The sequence below is a fragment of the Rhipicephalus sanguineus genome, chromosome 4 (assembly GCF_013339695.2).
Source record: "Rhipicephalus sanguineus isolate Rsan-2018 chromosome 4, BIME_Rsan_1.4, whole genome shotgun sequence".
Lineage (NCBI taxonomy): Eukaryota > Metazoa > Arthropoda > Arachnida > Ixodida > Ixodidae > Rhipicephalus > Rhipicephalus sanguineus.
The window spans coordinates 35,551,419-35,569,854 of record NC_051179.1 but is presented as its reverse complement, the minus strand read 5'-3'; the positions used below and the strand labels follow the sequence as shown (position 1 = coordinate 35,569,854).

The 18,436-nt window shown below is 48.1% G+C and overlaps 1 protein-coding gene across 1 annotated transcript in view; it reads left to right on the top strand.

Annotated features, from left to right (window-relative positions):
- The first annotated feature begins 436 nt into the window (after nucleotides 1-436).
- LOC119389769 (alpha-mannosidase 2) overlaps nucleotides 437-18,436 on the top strand; it is a 66,118-nt gene continuing 48,118 nt past the window's right edge. Inside the window, exon 1 of the mRNA XM_037657159.2 lies at nucleotides 437-1,148. Coding sequence (XP_037513087.1) covers nucleotides 732-1,148 — 417 coding nt within the window. The 5' untranslated portion in view covers nucleotides 437-731. The remainder of the gene's footprint in view (nucleotides 1,149-18,436) is intronic.

The window sequence follows — 18,436 nt, the reverse complement described above, 5'->3', positions numbered from 1 at the left end:
GCCGCCTGCGTTTTTCTCGGGTAATGTTTGCACGAAACTGCGCCCATCTCGTGCATAAGCGAGTTCCCGCCGTAGTTATGCGAAACATTAGTGAGAAACTCCAATGCAAAACTCCGTTTGTGCGTTCTACCATTTTTGTTGCTCGTTTGTAGAACTTAGCAGATGTCGCGCCATCTATGCTTTAAAGAAAAGACATTTTTGGTGTAAATGTGCTTTGTATTGAAAACTTTTGGTTTTTACTAAATGAGCAGGTAACGCCACAAGTTTAAAATTAGAGTTAATGTGCGTCAGTTTTTGAAACGTAGGCACCGAGGAAATTTCGCAACTTGTGATTGTGATAAGTCCCGAGTCTCCGCCTCGCGCGCTCCCCTTTCCCTCGGTTCCTTGTTTTCGGACCGCAGCGCCGCAGCCAGCCGCAGCAGCGGCGGTTCGATTTTTCGTCGTCTGCTATGTAGGCCTAACAAAGGCGACGGCCGATCGCCTCGCATCAGTTCGCCCTCTGCTCCGACGCTTGCTGCTTCACGCCATGGCACGTCTCGCGTCGACGGCGGCTCCGCTGGAGACGTGACTCCCAGTGCTCGTCTGGAAGGAGTGTTCCCTGTGATTTCTGCATATTCGCGTGTGCATTTCGCCGTCATGCATCCACCTTTATCCTCTTTTCGCTCGTAGTACCGCATGAATGGTGCAGTGCCCTTCTCTCAGCTGAGCGCGGTGGTGGGCACAGCGTCGTCATGATGTGCGCGAGCCGCAAAGCTAAGGTGCGCGCCCTAGTCGCCGCCTGCCTGCTCGTGTGTGCCGCACTCGTGTTCTTCTACCACTATTCAAACGACGCCGGAGAGTTGTCCGAACTGCATCGCAAGCGCTTGTACGGCGGCGATCAGCGGCGGCGGGACGACGACTCATCGCTCAACCTCGTGCACGACAAGGCGTCATCGAAGTCTTCCTTCACGTGGCCCTGGGCCAAGCGGGATACGGTGACCGCTGCCGGCGACTGCCGTGCGCTGAAAGTGCGGCGAGATGTGGATATCCACACCGCCGACGTCTACCCGACGCTTAACTTCAAGCCTCAGTCGAGGAGCTATTGGAATCAGACGTTCGAGAACCGCTATTACGAAACGCGAAAGCAGTGGGCCAAGCTACCGCTGGAGGTAAGAGATATGCCTTTGTGTCGTATATCAGCGGATGTTCGCGCGCACGGCACCGTATTTCTGGTTGCGGCAAGATCAAATAATCGCGAGAGGGCTTTTCCCGAGGCGAGGATGCGTTTATCTCTCTCGGATGGAGGATGCAGCTGTGCGTGCTGTCTCCGCGGTAAATTCTGCGCGCTTCGCATTCCCGTGGATACCTTGCCGTGAAGGCACCGTTTGGTGGTACGCGTGACAGAAAGCAAACGCGTCATATGCCTTCGTTCTGTCTGTAGGACCAATTGCGTCGCATACGTTCAGCCAGTCAGCGGTTGCTTCCGCTAATTTGTGAGCATGATTAGCGATTATTTAAATGGAAAATTAAACGAGCTCCGAACTCGCGCAATCTGTTGCTATCCTCTGAACTAGCAGTATTTGTTTCACCATTTCGATTTGAAGCAATTACATGAAAGACCTCGCACGGTGTTAACACCTTCTACCACTTCGCCGCGGATAGCAATTGCGCAACTGTCGAATCGATGCACGAACGTTGTTTTACTAATTCGTCGCGCCGTGATTGGTCGATTTGCGAGCGCCGGTATTGGAAGGCAAAGAAAAAATATGTATGCAGATTTTTGAAGTGATCGAGGGCTCTGCGATCTTCTCGAAAAAACAATAATGATTTATATTACCAGGCGCTGATTGCGTGTTTTGCGAGACGAGCTGCGAAATGTCGTCTCAGAGCGGCTGATATGTTTGCGTTCCGGCTTCATCATACTCACTTCGCTATGTGAATTGGCATTACGCTCGATATTAAGGTGTTACCAATACAGTCGCGCTGAATAAGTTTAAGCACCATGAATTAATTAAGTACTAGCTCGGTATTTCACCCGCAAGAAGAAATTGCGAAACCAAATGTTTTAGGTTATAGGTTAGATGATACGTTTGCGGGTAGTTCTCAAGTAGTCGACTCTCTTAACTTGGAGTAAAACAAATGACATGAGCAACTCCAAATATTAGGCAGCGCTATACACAGTGTTATTTATTGCAGTGGTGTGGCAGGTGCATTACAACGTTCATTTGTAGAATCGAGCAACGCGCCATGCCGAGGCATATGCGCCGTTAATTGTTGCACCAATGTGCCAATGTTGATCACTACACTGATGCATCAGTGTACCAGTGTTGTACCAGTGTTGGTCGCAACAGTTTAAAAAGTCTCCTACCCTCTGCGAACATTTGTGTTTTTGGCATCAGTCATTTGTCGTACCGTACTGCGCGCTTCGAATATGCGGAACGTCTTGTCGACAGGAGATGCTGTTGACGTTACAATTGTTTTGAAAAACCGACCTCTGTATTTCTTGTATATCTGCATGCTTCAAGCAAATAAACACTCTTAAGTGTCCAACCAAAAAGAAAAGGTACGCAGTACGTTTCTTATAGAGTGTTCCAAGAACTTAATTTGCGAGCCTGCACACCTGGCAATTGCGTACGACTCAAGGGAGGGGAATACACGACATCTCATTATTGTTCGGCCCTGTACAGCTTATACAAACGTCTCGGAGATACCGGTTCCTTTTTTAATTACTCCGGGTGTAATTAATTTGCTGGTGCACGTCACAGTTAATCATTTTGTCTGCTTCATTCGCAAACTATTTTCGAGTTTCGTGCTAACTTCTAAAAAGTCTCCAGTAAGAACACCTTGGGAGTATGTAAGGTTGTTTGCGTTATTCGGCATTAACATTTATCTCATGCTTTAATTAACTGTACCGTGCGCCATGGCGCTGTAGTTAGGTCGATGACCCGGGGCGAAGTCATTATTTTGTTTCAGTGAATCCCATAAAAAGGGGGGGGGGCTCTTTCGACCTCTCCCATATATGTAATTCATAGAGATCACTAGGTCTGAGAATTTCCCAGCAATTTGTGAGTGCATTCGGTCGAACTGCACAGTATACATCTTGCTAGCGCGTTTCAGAACTGGCCGGAAATCTTAACTCGGGGTGCCTGCCCAAGCAGTCGAAACATTCAGATTTTCGCAGATATCGGTGTCGTATACGCGAAAAACCCGGCGTCGGTGAGCGTACAGAAATGTGTTCCTCGAAGGTGTGCTGGTCACATAGGTTTCTTTTTTTTTTCTTGTTTCTCGTGGTCGGTAAACTCATGACGATTACTGTGCGTGTATGTCGGTGGCATTTGTGGTTTTTAATATTTATCTCGTGGGTTAATTCTTATCTGCAAGTATATTTGCTTGTGTGAAGCAAAAACGGCGCGAAAAAAAATGCAATAACGCAGAAAGAGTCAGACATTGTGTTCAATTCGCGCGCCTTTCTGGTGTAAATCATGTTTTCGCGCTTTACGCTTGCCTCAAAAAGACACGTCACCGGCTTGTCTCACGTTGCGAGAGTGCGTTTTCCTCTCGGACGCCATAGGCGTGCGCACAGGTGGGCCAGGGGGGGGGGCGGCCTCCCCCCCTAATAACCTAAGTGGGGGGGCGCAAAATCTGCTCCATACATTGACCCCCCTCCTAGTCACATAAGAGGGGGGGGGGCGCAAAATCTGCTCCGTACATTGACCCCCCTCCTAGTCACTTAAGAGGGGGGGGGGGCGCAAAACCTGCCTCGTACACTGACTTACAAGGGGGGGGGGCGCTGCGATGAACCTTTGCCCCCCCCCCCCCTGATGGGGAACCCTGCGCACGCCTATGTCGGACACTATATCACTGCGTTGCAGCATTATTGCAGCACTTAGTAATGTAAAATATTGAACTATTTGTTTGTTCTGCATGACGAGCACTGAACGAAAGAACAAACAAGGACAGTCGCTGTCCTTGTCAGTTCCTCTGCGCTGTTCTCGTCAGAAAGTCGTGCTCTTATATTTCCAGTACTGCAGTACTACATAGATATGCAGCAGATAATTTAATGATGCACTGACTTGATGTTCTGACGGCATAAGTACTACTATTATAATGTATAGCACTGCCTCGCGGTCCTCACACTATGCAAATGACACGGACCATAGCATTACGTACTCGTGTCCATAGCGCGGGGGTATAGAATATCGGTTGCTCGCCAGCTGTGAAGACCTTGGATGGACTATTCTCAGCGGACGCGCAGCTGGCCGTCGTGTGCTGTCACTCGAGCCGCCGTTATTATTATTTTTTTAAATCCCAATCGTCAAAGTTTTCATGTTCGGTCTTCTTTTTTTTTTTTTTTTTCGTCTCCTCTCTTGCTGAACGTACAGTGGAAACGTGCATGTAAAGGCGCGCGAGTTATCGTTCGTGCTATGCATGTTTATAACCTGACGCACACGTCACTCGTCCCAAAGAGCTTGGAGTTGGCACTACAGAAAATTGCGTGTCTATCAGAACATCGTGCGTTGCTGTGATGAGGGTAACAGCTAGGGGCGTAGCCATAATTTTAAATGTTCTTTTTTTTTTGGAGAGGGGGGGGGGGAGGGGGTGTTTACCCACTGTTTACATATGGTAGTGCGTGTGTGCCCCTCCACCTGGCTACGCAGCGGTGACAGGTTTGATTCAAACATCAGAAACTTGAATTATGCGTTCTTATAGAAGATGTCCGAAGCGAGCTAAAGCGGGAAAGTGTATATATTTGCTCATATCCTCAATATTACTTGGACTGTGGGCCGATCAATATTCCACATTAAAGTAGAGCTTTGAGCTTTGAGCTTTGCGCACCGAAAGTTGTGTGAGCTAAACAACGGGGGAGTGCAAACAAACGCAAACTGTGCGTGGGTACTTGGCTACATCAAGGTATACATTTGGGTATACGGAGTATATCTAAAACTCCTCATTATCGCGAGAAAAGTTGGCGGTTGGCATTGGTTGCGTAAAGGTACCACATGCACTGCAGCGTTGTGTTTCGTAAAGCGTTTTGCCGGTGTTCGGCCTCTTGTTGACGGGGCGACGCGGTTTAAAGGAGTCTCGTGGCAGACCTGCGTTGTGTCACGCCGGTGACACGTAGACGCGTTACATTGTTTCGACGTGTGGTGTCAGCTTTCTTCTGCTACCGTGCACGCGTTGTCGCCTGCAGTAAAATGAGGACGAAAAGAAAGTAAGGAAAACATGGCGATGACGCGTACGTTGCACCAGCAGTTGTCAAGCCACCGGCATTCCTTCTTTAATTTTTCTTTTTTCTTCTTCCGAGTTCGTGCATGCGGGGTTGCACCGTGAACGGAGGCAGGCGTCCCCTTGTCCCATCCATCGTTTCTCCGACCCCTCGTATACTTACTTCTCAACGTATCGCGTTTCCCTGACTCTCGAATGTCGCTACAGCTCGGCTGCAGCCGCATATGTGGTGGCTGTCTCGCGTCCTTTCTGTGACGAGCCTCTTGCTTCTACACACCCATGTGTGTGCGCGGGTGTAACAGATATACACAAAGTGGGCGTCTAAAAAAATTCGGGGCCGGGAATGACACGCCTCCCGGTATATAAGCCGATGGAGGGTATACTCTCTGTTGAAAGAACAATGTTTCATTTTGTGTAATCGCATCCACTTCGCAGGATTTATGCAGAATAAGGTTTGCTCCGTTTAGGGCGTATTTTACTGTACGCTGTTTCAGTGTTAACAGATAGCTATCCTGTCCGCGTAACAGTTTCGTTATTTTCCTGTGTATGCAGTGTCTACGTCGTGTGTGTTGCTGCGCTTTCGCAACTCTCTATGAAACCTTTTATTCTGACATCCGAATGGAAATGCAGGAAATGTATGCATAGTTCAATGGTATTCAATACCCACTATGAAAATCGTAGATGCTGGTGACGGTCATGACCACGTGGGTGTTTCATGAGCGTGCACCCGGAACGCGTACACCAGCGCAGGTGGTGCACCCCCCCCCCCGCCCAACGAAGGATCCTGACACCCTCTAAAAGGTATTACAAACCGACACACCCACCCCCTCTACACTCACAGGCAGGCACTCATCCACACACCCGTTACGTTCTGGTAACACCCCTCCAAAACCGAAATTATGGATAAACCCCTGCACCATCGTTCTCATCAATTTTTCGTTACCGTCCAAACGCGGTAGCCGCGGCCGGCAGTCGAACTAACGTCACGCGTAATACGCTTTCGCGTAAACTTGTGTAGAAGCTCGACGCGCATGATCGTGCTCGAGCGGCTTCGCAAAATTGGCCGCTTCTCTCTCTCTCTCTCTCTCTCTCTTTTTTTTTTGCCCCGTGGGGCGACGGAATAAAGAGCGTGTCGTTACGCGTTTTGCGCATACACATATATACGGCTTCTCTGCAGATCGAGGTTTCTCTCGCCGCTTCCTCGGTTGCTACTGCATGCTTGCACGGTGGGCGTCGTGCACACGAGCCCAAGGCCTTTCCGCGCTGACCTTCAGCCGTTGTCACGGCCGTGCTGGGGCGAAGCGGAGGAAATCTCGGCCGCTGACTTCTTAGATACGCGCTGTTGGCGACCCAGTGCTGCTTCATCCTTTGCTCCTGCAGAGGGTTTAACGACTTCCTCTGCGCTCTTTGTTCTCTTCGCGCGAGTAGTTTTGTTTATCGGATGCGGCGAGCGTTCCTCCGTTTTTCCTTATCGCGTACGACGTCGTTGATAATGAGCGCAGTGTATGCGCAAAAAGGGACCGTCCGCGTTGACGAGGAACGCGTATATGCTCAGGCTGTAAACGGCTACAAATCGACTTATGATCGCCGAATATGAACAGTTGTTTGTAGCACAATGCCATTTTTATTGCGATGTCACCCTCCGTTGGCTTCCGCTCAGTTTCTTTCTTTTATTTTTTTTCTATAGTCACATTTTTATGCGCACTTGAACATATATGTCTACCAGGGGCGTAGCTAGAAAATTTTTTCGGTGAGGGTTCAACCATACTTTATGTATGTTCGTGTGTGCGTCTGTATGTGTGCGTGTATATATACGCAAGCAAAATTGAAAATTTTCGGGGGGGGGGGGGGATTTGAACCCCCTCACCTCCCCCCCTCCTTGGCTATGCCCCTGATATCTACGTTTTACACGCTTTTTTTTTTTTCTCCGCTTCCATTTACCAACTCAGTAATGCCTGCGGCTTGGCGAGTTGGTTCATGATGCTGAACCATTATAAATACTATGCCCAAAACTAGGCACGGACGAGAGGTCGACAGGCACAAAATACGTGTTGCATTCTCGCCTGTCCGTTTTGACCTCTCGTCATTGTGCATATAGTTTCGCGCATTTTATAACCACTCATCAATTACCGACTCGCTTCTGCTGACCGCTGTTCCCCTGCCAACGCAGAGATTACGATGAGAACAGCAGTCGTGCCCCGTCCTTTTTCACCTTTCTCTTCCCATCCAAAATGAACGGCCGTGACGGCGCACTTACTGAAGGGCGAGAAAGTCACTTCGGTGAGGAGCGTGCATACGATAAGCGGAAGGAAATATGTCGTCTGCAGCAGGGGTCGTTTCAACGCGGAATTGTATGCGTATACGTACCACAGGCATTTGTCATTAATTACTCTGTTTTCCCGCCCTCGTCAAGATTATATAGGTATAGGTGGCTTGCACGTGACGTCATGGAGGCAGCTTCTGTTAGGAACTGGTGCTCCACGATGGCGACTTTGATGACAAACAAGTTGCGTCTATGTGAAAACGACGCGGCAGGAACGTCGCTGTGCGTGAATAATGAAATAACCTGCGTGTGATGTTTCGATAACCTGAATGTGACATCGGAAACGCCGCGTGCCCACATGCTAGTGCTTCAACCCGGCGTTTTCAGTGACGTCATGCTGTACAAGACATCTATACGATGAGGTCAGCATGTCTCTCTGCCGCCTTCTTTCTTATTGCTGCCATTTCACGTCTTATTGCTCGTGTTTGCCGTCGCTCGCCTATAAGCATTGCCACGTGAAGTTAACCTTTAAGCACATTTTGACGTCATCCTAGATCCTGCGCCGCTAATGAGTCAAATACGTTTTGATTGATTGCTTGGTTGATTGATTTTGATAGCCCCGGTGCAAAATAGAGTCCGTACGTATACTGTATTAGAAGAATGCGCTCGCGGGCTAATTGGTACATGTGATCTGTGGCGTAGCAGGGGGGGGGGGGGGGGGCGTTCGCCCGAAAATTTTCAATTTCGCATGTGTATTCATATACGCCCACCTACAAACGCACGCACGAACATACATAAAGTATGGTTGAACCCCACCACCCCCACCCCCCCCCCCCCCCGAAAAAAAAAAATCTTGCTACGCTACTGGTCTTGATATATATACACAAAGTAGGTGCAGCGCAAAGAAACGTTGACAACAACAAAGGACACATAAACGATACATACAGCACAGACACTACATATACAGCGCCGATCTACGTGTCGTTCCTGTGTTTTCCTTTTGTTTCCGCATCTTGTTACGCATGCTTTGTACGTAGCGTATTTGAAGAAATGAAACATATTTACTTCAACTTAAATTAAGAACAAAATAAACTGAATGAGGGCCCCAATCCGTACATATAAAAGCCACCATGCATACGTCCTTCCATTCTGCGCGACCATGTGCTGTTATCTCTCTATCGGGGATTATTATTACTATTACAAGGTTTCCTAACGGGTGAACTTGGACACCATGTGTATGCCACAGAAGGGCGATACTATATAATATGCCCAACAATACTATTTCCTAGCTTTGCATTTTCTATTTCCTGCAACAGACTGCAACATTCAGAGGCGGGGAAACAGAAAACGAGCGACATTTCTACATAAGCTTACCTCACGGGCTTTTGCATTAGCCGCACTACTTCGATCGTAAGCACATGGCACCTCTACACGCATAATAAGCTTTGAAGGAAAAGAAATAGAGAGTATCGTGCGCGTAACAACCTCGAGCTCGGGCTGATCGTAATCGATACCGTTCCGCGAATGGGTCAAATCGATATACGTTTATGCCTTCTGTGTGTGGCACCGCTCCAAGTGTTCCTGTTATTTTTTTCCCCTCGTAGTCCGTAGAAGTACGTGACCACTCTGGTGTCGTCGTGTTAGTAGCATAACTACGTCGTGCCGGTATATGCCATTATAAGAGCAAGCGGAAACACACGTTTTGCCTTTAGTCTTTCACCCAACCAGGCAGACTTCTGCCGAATGTTTACCTTTAACGTGTAATCGAGCATAGTATAAAACAACGATAGCCCGAACAAGTATATAACATTGGAAAACGATGTGAACGAGAATGCTATAGTCATGCAGCATACGCCCTTGCTCATTCTGCGGAGCCTCTTCATTATTATGCACGTCGCGCTCGACTTCTGGATCAGCACATGTTATAATATAGTATATATGTATAAACGGCCTCCGTCATGCACACGATATAAGTGTATAAATTGGTACACCGCTAATCACCGCACTTAAACGCGTGCGCGCGAAGCGAAAACAACGTTTCTTCAACGAACGTCTTTCTTTCTTTCTTTCTTTCTTTCTTTCTTTCTTTCTTTCTTTCTTTCTTTCTTTCTTTCTTTCTTTCTTTCTTTCTTTCTTTCTTTCTTTCTTTCAAGCGCACTTAGGCGATATTTTGCCTCGTGGAACGTGGCCAGTCGTCGCAAAGGCATCTAAATTGAACGCAAGCGTGTTCGAATTCAGGAAAAGCGGCCACCACGGATCTGAATCAAAATCGTGGACTCATAATCAGCAGTAACTATGACACGCCTTTTATATACTACACATAGCCACATTTTGTCTTTGAGGGGGGGGGGGGTTGAATGAAAAGCCGTGTTGTATCACGGTGGCGCGGAGACGGGAGCACTGGTGTGGCTTGGGTGGGGGGCAAATGTGGTCAATCTTGGGGGGGGGGGGGGGGTGGCAAGGATTCTTTTGCACCCCACCCCCTGCCGACGCCTGTGCATAGTCACCACGACGGTTCTATTAACCAGCGTTTCGCTATAGTAGCCATTTATAACAGCCTGCTACTCTGCTACTCTGTATCGCAACGGGAGGTCATTATTTGAAGTCAACAAAAAGTGCACGTATGAAGTTTTCTCCGATGACTTTTGTTAGAGAAATGCAAATGCTCATTTAGCGCTTAGCGCACTACTAAGAGCTTAGCACGAACAGGAAAGCACACCCCCAGTAACGTCTGCTGTAATAATTATCCAGCTGCTTGCACTCGTAAAGTTGGTGAGCTTGTTCTGCTAAATGGCTTGCGGCTCAGGCGTAAACACTCTTAGAGCCCCCCCCCTCCTTTCCTTCCTGCCTCCGTGTACCCGCGTGCGCGTACACGAAGGAAGGCGCGCATATATATATATATATATATATATATATATATATATATATATATATATATATATATATATATATATATATATTTGCGCGTGTGTGTTTGTGTTTCGTTTCAACACGCAGCTGTAAGAGCGCGCCCCGAAGCTTTCAAAGCAGCTTGCGAACGTCTCATTAGCAGCATTCTCATAATAGCAGCTTCAACTCGCGCCACTTTCGCTGTGCGAGCTTTTCAACAGCTGTGACGGACATCACGCGGCCAAGCTTAAAGCCGCTCTCTCTCGTTCGTGAAAAGCAGCCGCCGATGTGCTCGTGAAAAAAAAAAAAAGCATACAGCTCGCATGGTTCTCACATGGTTGCATTTTGAAAAACATTAGGAGCAGGAGAAACTGCGAAAATGACTGAATACTTGTGACAAACTTTTAACGATGGCTTCGTGTATACGTTGTAGGGCTTACTTCACTAATGTTTTTTTATTTAATTACGTTGTATTTCACGTGCCAAGTTAAAACCACGATATGATTATGAGGCACACCGCAGTGAGGGGATTCCGAATTAATTTTGACCTCCTGGGACTTTTTAACGTCCATGTAAATCTAGGTACACGGGTGTTTTAGGTCTGACTCCCGTCCGGCCGTCGCGGTCGGGAGTCGAGCCCGCGTCCCCGATGCTTAGCGCAACGTCTTAACCGCTTATAGGTAAGACGACGGGTGTACATAGAAGTCCTTTCGATGGTCCTGTCTTATATATATACCGGTATTTACGCGAATCTAGGCCGGCCCCGATTCTATGCCGACCCCCCCCCCCCCCCACTTTCGCACGTCGTTTTTTCGAAAAAAAAAAACAACATCAGCTTAGATTCGAATAAATACGGTATATATATATATATATATATATATATATATATATATATATATATATATATATATATATATATATATATATATATATATATATATATATATATTGTATACAAATAACATTCGCCATTTTAATTTTAACTGGTACGGAAAAATGGAACACATCAGAGACTGATGGATAGGCGCGTCGCGCTGTTCCGCTTACCTGGTTTCTTTCCTGACAAAAATGTCGCTTTCGCTGCTGTGGCGGCAGGGTTTCCCGCTTTTGCCACGACACGTATGTGCCCGATTCTCCCTTGCCCCAGTCGTCTTCGCGTTCTTCTTGCGTTTATTTTGCCTGCATTTTCTTTTTCTTTCTCGTCGTTGAGCTCAGCAGACGTCTGAAGGTCTGAACCTACAACGCCCATGTCGCTTTTGCTTTTGCTTGCTGTAGGTGTATTTTTGTTTAACGCACATGTATTGACGCATCGCTGTGACACACTTTTGAAGCGTGTCGGGGCGCAGCGGTGGAAAAAAGCTAAGTAGGAAAGTGAGATAGAGAGACGCCGTTCGAGGCGACAGCGGATGCGTTCACACTGCCGCTTTTGACGCCGTTCCTTGCGCAAGATATCTCGCAGAGCACGCCGGGGTGGCGTTGCTTTTGGCGACGCGTACTCCTTCAACCTCGTCTTTTACACGCTTATTTTATACTTACGTACGTTACGCAACCCTTGCTAGTGCTGTATGTAGTTTTGGTCATGATATACTAAAAATGCTTGCCGTCGCGATTGGCGGACTCGTAGATACTATAGACCTGTAGAACTGTAGAAATAATTGTGGCCGAGGGCCCCCTGTCAAAATTAAGTGTGCTGAAATACTACAATATGACGTCCAACTTCGCAATGTGCTGCATTGTATAGTCCCCGCAGAAAAAGATCAGTTGGAAGTGACCATACATTGGGGGGGGGGGGGGGGGCACTGCGATAAACCTCCGACACCCTCCCTACTAAGTCAATGTACGAGGCAGATTTTGTAGCCCCCCCCCCCCCCTCTTCTGTGACTAGGAGGGTCAATGTATGGGACATATGTTGCGCCCCCCCCCCCCCCCCCGTGCCCCCCGTGCGCACGCCTATGCAAGTGACCGTTCCGGCCAATAGTCGCTTGTTCTAATCTTTTTCTGGCGGTGACCGTGCATTGACATAGCTGTAAGCATCACTTCTGAGACGTTTGCTGATTGCATGTTTCAAAAGTTCCGAGTATAGCTGTTTCCAGGTATTTCTGCGGTGTGTCGTTCTTTCTCATTTTTTTTTTCCTCCTTATTTTCTTGGGGGAAGGGGGGGGGGGGGCGAGCAAATTTAATTTCATGTTGGTGCGACTCAGTGGAACATCGAAACTGATGGTCCCGATACACATGCCTCAAATGAGCAGCGAGCTTAACTGCACGCAATCGTAGCCGTGTATAACCGAAAAAGCTTCTCCTCGCGTATCGCGAAAAGCCGTGCATTTTGCAGTGGTGCCTGTGTTGTCCAACGACCCTTCAGCGCTGCGTTGTTCCCGCGAGATGCATGTGCGGAGGCGTCTTCTCTCCGCTTCTTCTTCGCCCGCACTCCGCTGACTGGATGCGGTCAGCGACCTGGTGCGGCGCGGAGGTGGTGGAGGCGAACAAAACGCGAGACCAGCCAGGTAAACCACCTGACGGGCGCGGGGAGGAGCGCCCTATCCCCCAGATCTTTTGTTTCGCGGCGCGCACCGGCTCGCACGGCGCCAGCAATCGATGGCGCGCCCACGCACGCAGAGGCACGCGGGACCCGCGGCTTCACAGACGTCCCTGTGAACGGATATCTCCGCTGGTCCCGGCGTTATCTTGCGTGCTTCTTCTGTCCTCTTCAATAGTACTGCTACGCATACACACGGGGACGCAAGTAAGGCATGTGAACACATAGAACCTAACAATAAATGTCAGCTCCGTTCACTGCCTCTCACCCACAGATAATTTGCGATAACGCTCCGTCCAATAGCACTCACTCACCTTCGTGACGTCAAATACTTATCGAGTGTTTTAGTTAACTGACACAAACACGTTTGTGTCGCTGGCTTCAGGCCGGGAACTTGAACGTCCTTGTAAATTTATTCAGGTATTCTGACATCGCTGCTCAGCTAAAGGTAATGTTTTAGGTAGTAAGGACGAGCCTCTAACTCTTAAGAAATTCGCCGTTGCGTTCGTGGAGCCTGTGCCCTGGATACTTTTGTACGCGGTAGTACATACCGTGAAGCCTAGAGCACAGCGGTGAAGAACCCGCCTCGAGCACGATAATTTCTAGCCACGCCCTTTTAAAGGCGGTGTTAATAAATGTTTATAGAATATATACGCAGGTGTTTCAACTCTGTGTCTTCACATTGCTTATAGAGAACATGTTGCCTGACGATGTTATCGTCATTTCTTCTTTTTTTTTATCGGTGTTTGTTACTATGTACACTGTCGTGTGGCTGAGGAATTCTGTTGACACCATGAATAATGTATGAACGCCAGTATGACCAATGTAACCATTACAAATACAACTATGAATACAAGTTATTTAAGCCCATCCATACGCGTTTTCATGTCGTCTCCAGGATACTATCTAACCGCGGATCTCGTGCATGGGTGGCCTCGTTTTGTCTTACCTTTTTTTGAAGAGGCCGAAAGCCGTGAGTCTTCGAAAGGCAACAACGTTATATGCGAGAACTCCGTGTAAACAATCTGTTGAACTGGCTCGTTGAACTTCCGGTTTGAGCGGAAACCAGCTAGCACGGCGGTCTTTCAAAGCTGACGTGCAGGCGCGCCGCGTTTCTGTGGGAAGAGCTTGCATTTTTTCTTACGTTGTCACCGGCTATAGCGTCCTCGTCTAAATGCGCTACAAAACAGTAGCGAAATCTCGGAGATGCCGTACAAAGAAGCCCTCATTGCAACTAAAGTTCATTCACCCAGCGCTGCCGAATAGTGGGCTGCGGTGAGAAGAGATGTGACTGTTTGAGCGTAGAGTTGAGATATTTCTGTGGCGTGGAGCACCTTCGTAATTATGTTCGCAAACATACCGGAAACTGAGGAACTGGCACTCGCCAGAATAAATGTCATATCGTTTAGACAGCGTAGCGTCTTGCTGTTAATTAATATAAAAATAGCGGTAAGCGATACTCACTAGTCGATCATGCACCAACGGACTCTCTTCAAGTTTAATTAATTAATTAATTAATTCGTGTACTCTCCTTAGTCTTTAGTAGTTTTCAGCGATATTTTTGACGCTCGGCAGTATTTTTTGCCAGGTGTCGCAGAGTTTAGACTTTCATTTACGCGAAATGGTGTCGAGTCTTAAAGTGTCGCGTCAGCGCTTCCCCAAAGAACGACACGTGCAGAGCGCGTGCGGGGCACCAAATGATGAATACGTAATTAGCAGCTATCAACGCGCAAGGTGAATATGAAGGTACTACATCGATCGCGACTATATATGCAGCGGTCGGTGTAAAGGGGGGGAGGGGTCTCGGCCGGTGGGCGCTCTTAAAAATAGCTCTGCGTACCGGTAATTTATTGAACGCATTATGTGTACGACAGACGCCGGTGACACCGGAAACATCCGAGCGAGCCGATCGAGTGCCCGAACAAGCGGCTGCTGTGAAATAATTAGCTCTATGGTCGATTTAGCCGACCTTCTAAGGAAAGTAATTAGCGCAGCCTATTTGTCTGGCCTCGCATAAGAAAATAATTACCTCAGTCGATATTACTGGCCTGCCAGTACACTTCTGTTTTGACACGGCCCATTAAAACGAAAGAAAGAGAAAAGAAAAAGTGGTGCGTCTTCTCCTTGCGCCATTGCACACGCCGGGTTGTGTGAAGCTCCTTTGCCGTACCGCAGAAGCTGCTCCCATTTACTAGTCCCACTAATTGCGAACATGAATTAAATACCTTTTTTTTGTTTTAAATTGCGTGGAGGGCATTGGTTATACCTGGCATGGCTGCCTCGAATGCGCCTTCCTTCCAAAGCATGTCATACTGCCTCCTTGCAGCTCGCGCTGACTCAAGTGAACTGCCACCAACGTTTCCGTTCGTGTTAAAAACGGGTGACAGTTCATTAGCGTGTGCATAGTATAGCGTCCCTAATTATCTAAAATTTATACTCTTCATTTTACTCCTTAAAGAACCCCGGGTGGTCGAAATTTCCGGAGCCTTACACTACGGCGTCCCTCATAATCATATCGTGGTTTTGGGACGTAAAACCCCGACAATTATTTATTTATTTATTTATTTATTTATTTATTTATTTATTTATTTATTTATTTATTTTACTCCGATTCATTCACACCTCTATTCAGATGTCCACAGTAATAGTGGACAAGTAAAAAAAAAAGAAGCTTCGTTTGCGCCATCGCCTTCTGGTAAACTCGTACGCGAGCAGGTTGAGACAGAAGTCGAGCCGACCCAAATCGATTCGATGGCGCTTACACGCTGCATCTTGCCAACCGGGTTGGGCGAGCGAATCCAGGCATGTTGATCGAACTTGTTTCGACCTTCGCTCGACCCGACCTTCTCGCGTTGATACGTGAAACCGACCAGCGACTCGCGCTAAGATATGCGAGATATGTTTGCGTAACCCCTTCCTTGGCGATATGTGAACGCTGAACGGTGGGCGGTTGTGTCGTAGCCTATACCGCATTTACTCGCGTGCTACCGGCGCTGGCTAATGTTGGTTTGTATTGACTAAACGACGGCTAATATGTGTTTAATGTCGGGCAAGTTATGGGTTGGCTAGCGTTGGCTACATATGCTCTACATAAAGAGAAACCTGACAATTGTTGGTGTTTTACTTTCATAAACCACGATATGATTATATACTGTGGTGGAGGCCTCCGGAAATTTCAACCACCTCACCTAAATCTAAGCACACGGGCTTCTAGCGTTTCACTAGCTCCCTCGAAATGCTGTCGCCGTGGCCGGGATTCGATCAAGCGACCTTCGGGCCAGCAGTAAAGCACCATCCACAGACCGTAGCGGTGGGTGATAGCAACCTGTGTTTGTTCTTGCCGGACATTTCTGCCTTCGCTTCCTGCTTTCTGCCATTATTAGCTAACAGAACAAGCAAGTATACTTTCGGCGCTTTCGCTCTCCACGAACCGTCTCGTGAAAGTGGAGGGGTGTGTGGAGAGAGAACGCGCGCAGGCACAGGATGGCAGCAAGCGCTCGCTCTTCCTAATTGAACCGTCCGGTCTACGTAGTTGTGTTTTGTCCCGCCGTGCGCTGCGGGGACGACGCCCGTTCGGAATTTCCCGCGGTGGTTGGCGACACCCCGCCGCCGTCGCTGGCCTGACCACTTTTTTCCGCCTCCTTGTTTGCTGCGCCACGTTTCTATACTACTGGCGCGGCGCGCGTGTTGCCCTGGCACGACGTCGGTCGCGTTCGTCCTACTGTTTCGGCTGAGTAATCACGCTTTTCGCGTAACCGGTGGCCCGCGACAACCCGCCACTGTGGTCAAGTGGTTATGGCAATGGCTAGCCAGGGGGTGGCACACCGGGCCGGTGCCCCACCCGAAATTCTTTTTTTTTTGCCATTGCATACGGAGCACAAAATGACACTCGACCACATCTACCTGCCCGCACCCACTTCAGATCAAGGAGGTCCCCACCCCCCCCACCCCAGAAAAAAAAAAAAAAATCTGCCTACGCCCTTGTGTTATGGTGCTTGACTGCTGACCCGCAGGTCGCGGGATCGAATCCCGGCCGCGGCAGCCGCATTTTCTATGGAGGCTAAAATGATTGAGGCCCGTGTGCTTAGATTTAGGTGCACGTTAAAGAACCCCAGGTGGTCGAGATTTCCGGAGCCCTACACTACGGCGTCTCTCATAATCATATTGTGGTTTTGGGACGTAAAACCCGAACAGTTATGGGTGGCGCGCGATGGGCTTCTCTGCAGGAGCTTGGCTTGTTGTTACCAACCGTGCACAGCGCGGAAGAAGGTGGTTGGATTGAAAAACATGGCCCGTGTTCCCAAACTAAACTTACACTTACCTCTCGTTTTCTTTATCGTTTCTATGTCCTTAATACTCTTTAAGGGCGTAAAATTGGTAAGCAGGGCAAAAGATAATGGTTCGCGAACGCTAGCCTAATATGTTTATGAAGAGAGGAGGAGACTTGAGGTTTTAATCCTGAGTGGGCCGAGCATGTGATCATCAACGCGACGGAATTGCGGATGGCATTGGGTTTCTATCGACGCTTTTACATAAACACATGGGCGCCGCCACCATGGGCTGTTCAACGAATGTTTTCTTAATTTTGTAAATCGCGACGTGTAATAAGATCATGAAACGTCGAATGCACCAACCCAACTTTTTTCGTGCGTATGCGTATAACGTAGGACTGTTCATTTAGTTAAACATACAAAGCTTCAAGGCTATATAAGCCTAATATATCGAAATTCATTCTTAAAATACTCTATGGCAAAATAACACGTCAACTTCTGTATATATTAGGCTGCAACGTACGTATAACGATTGGTAAATGAAGTCATACAAGGCTTTCATTGACGGCTCGACCCATAGTACACATGTAGGGTACATTGATTTCCTACATGAACAGTGTATTTGCACTCCTTACACTATCATGATTTGTATGCGAAGGACAGCGGTGACTAAATGTTTACTGAGACCCGCTGAGCTTATGGAGTTCGCTCGGATGATCTATCTTGTATTTTATGCGCCAGATGTTGTAGCCGAGCATTTCCTTTTTTTCTCCGTTCAGTTAGCGTTGTTTGCAGACCGCCGCACTCGAACAAAACCTCATTTGCTTACTCAAGCGGTCACCTTGTGTGCTCGACCAGGGCTGCTCGAAACGAGTGTACAGGCATAGCGACGAGCATACACCACCGATACGCTATCTGCTTGATCCGCGCGTTGCGTGATTTGTCTGAAATTGCGTTGCGTACATAATAGACAGTCGTTATCTATCTGGCAGCAAGTTCCGCCTTTTGATGAAACTCGCCAGCTGCAGATGTGTTCCCTCTGCCCGTCTAATATATCGACGAGGCTCTCTGCGAGCGGACGCTATCTCGATGTCCGCTCCAACAAAAGAGCACCGATAACGCGTTGCTGCGTGTGAGATCCACCGCAGGCACACTCTATTGCCACTCCAATGTAGTGTGTTCCGCTTTTGAGCAGACGGGGTCGCTGGTTGGATTCCGAGCCGCGGCGCTCGGACTTCGATTAAACGAACAAGCGAAAAAACATTTCGTAAC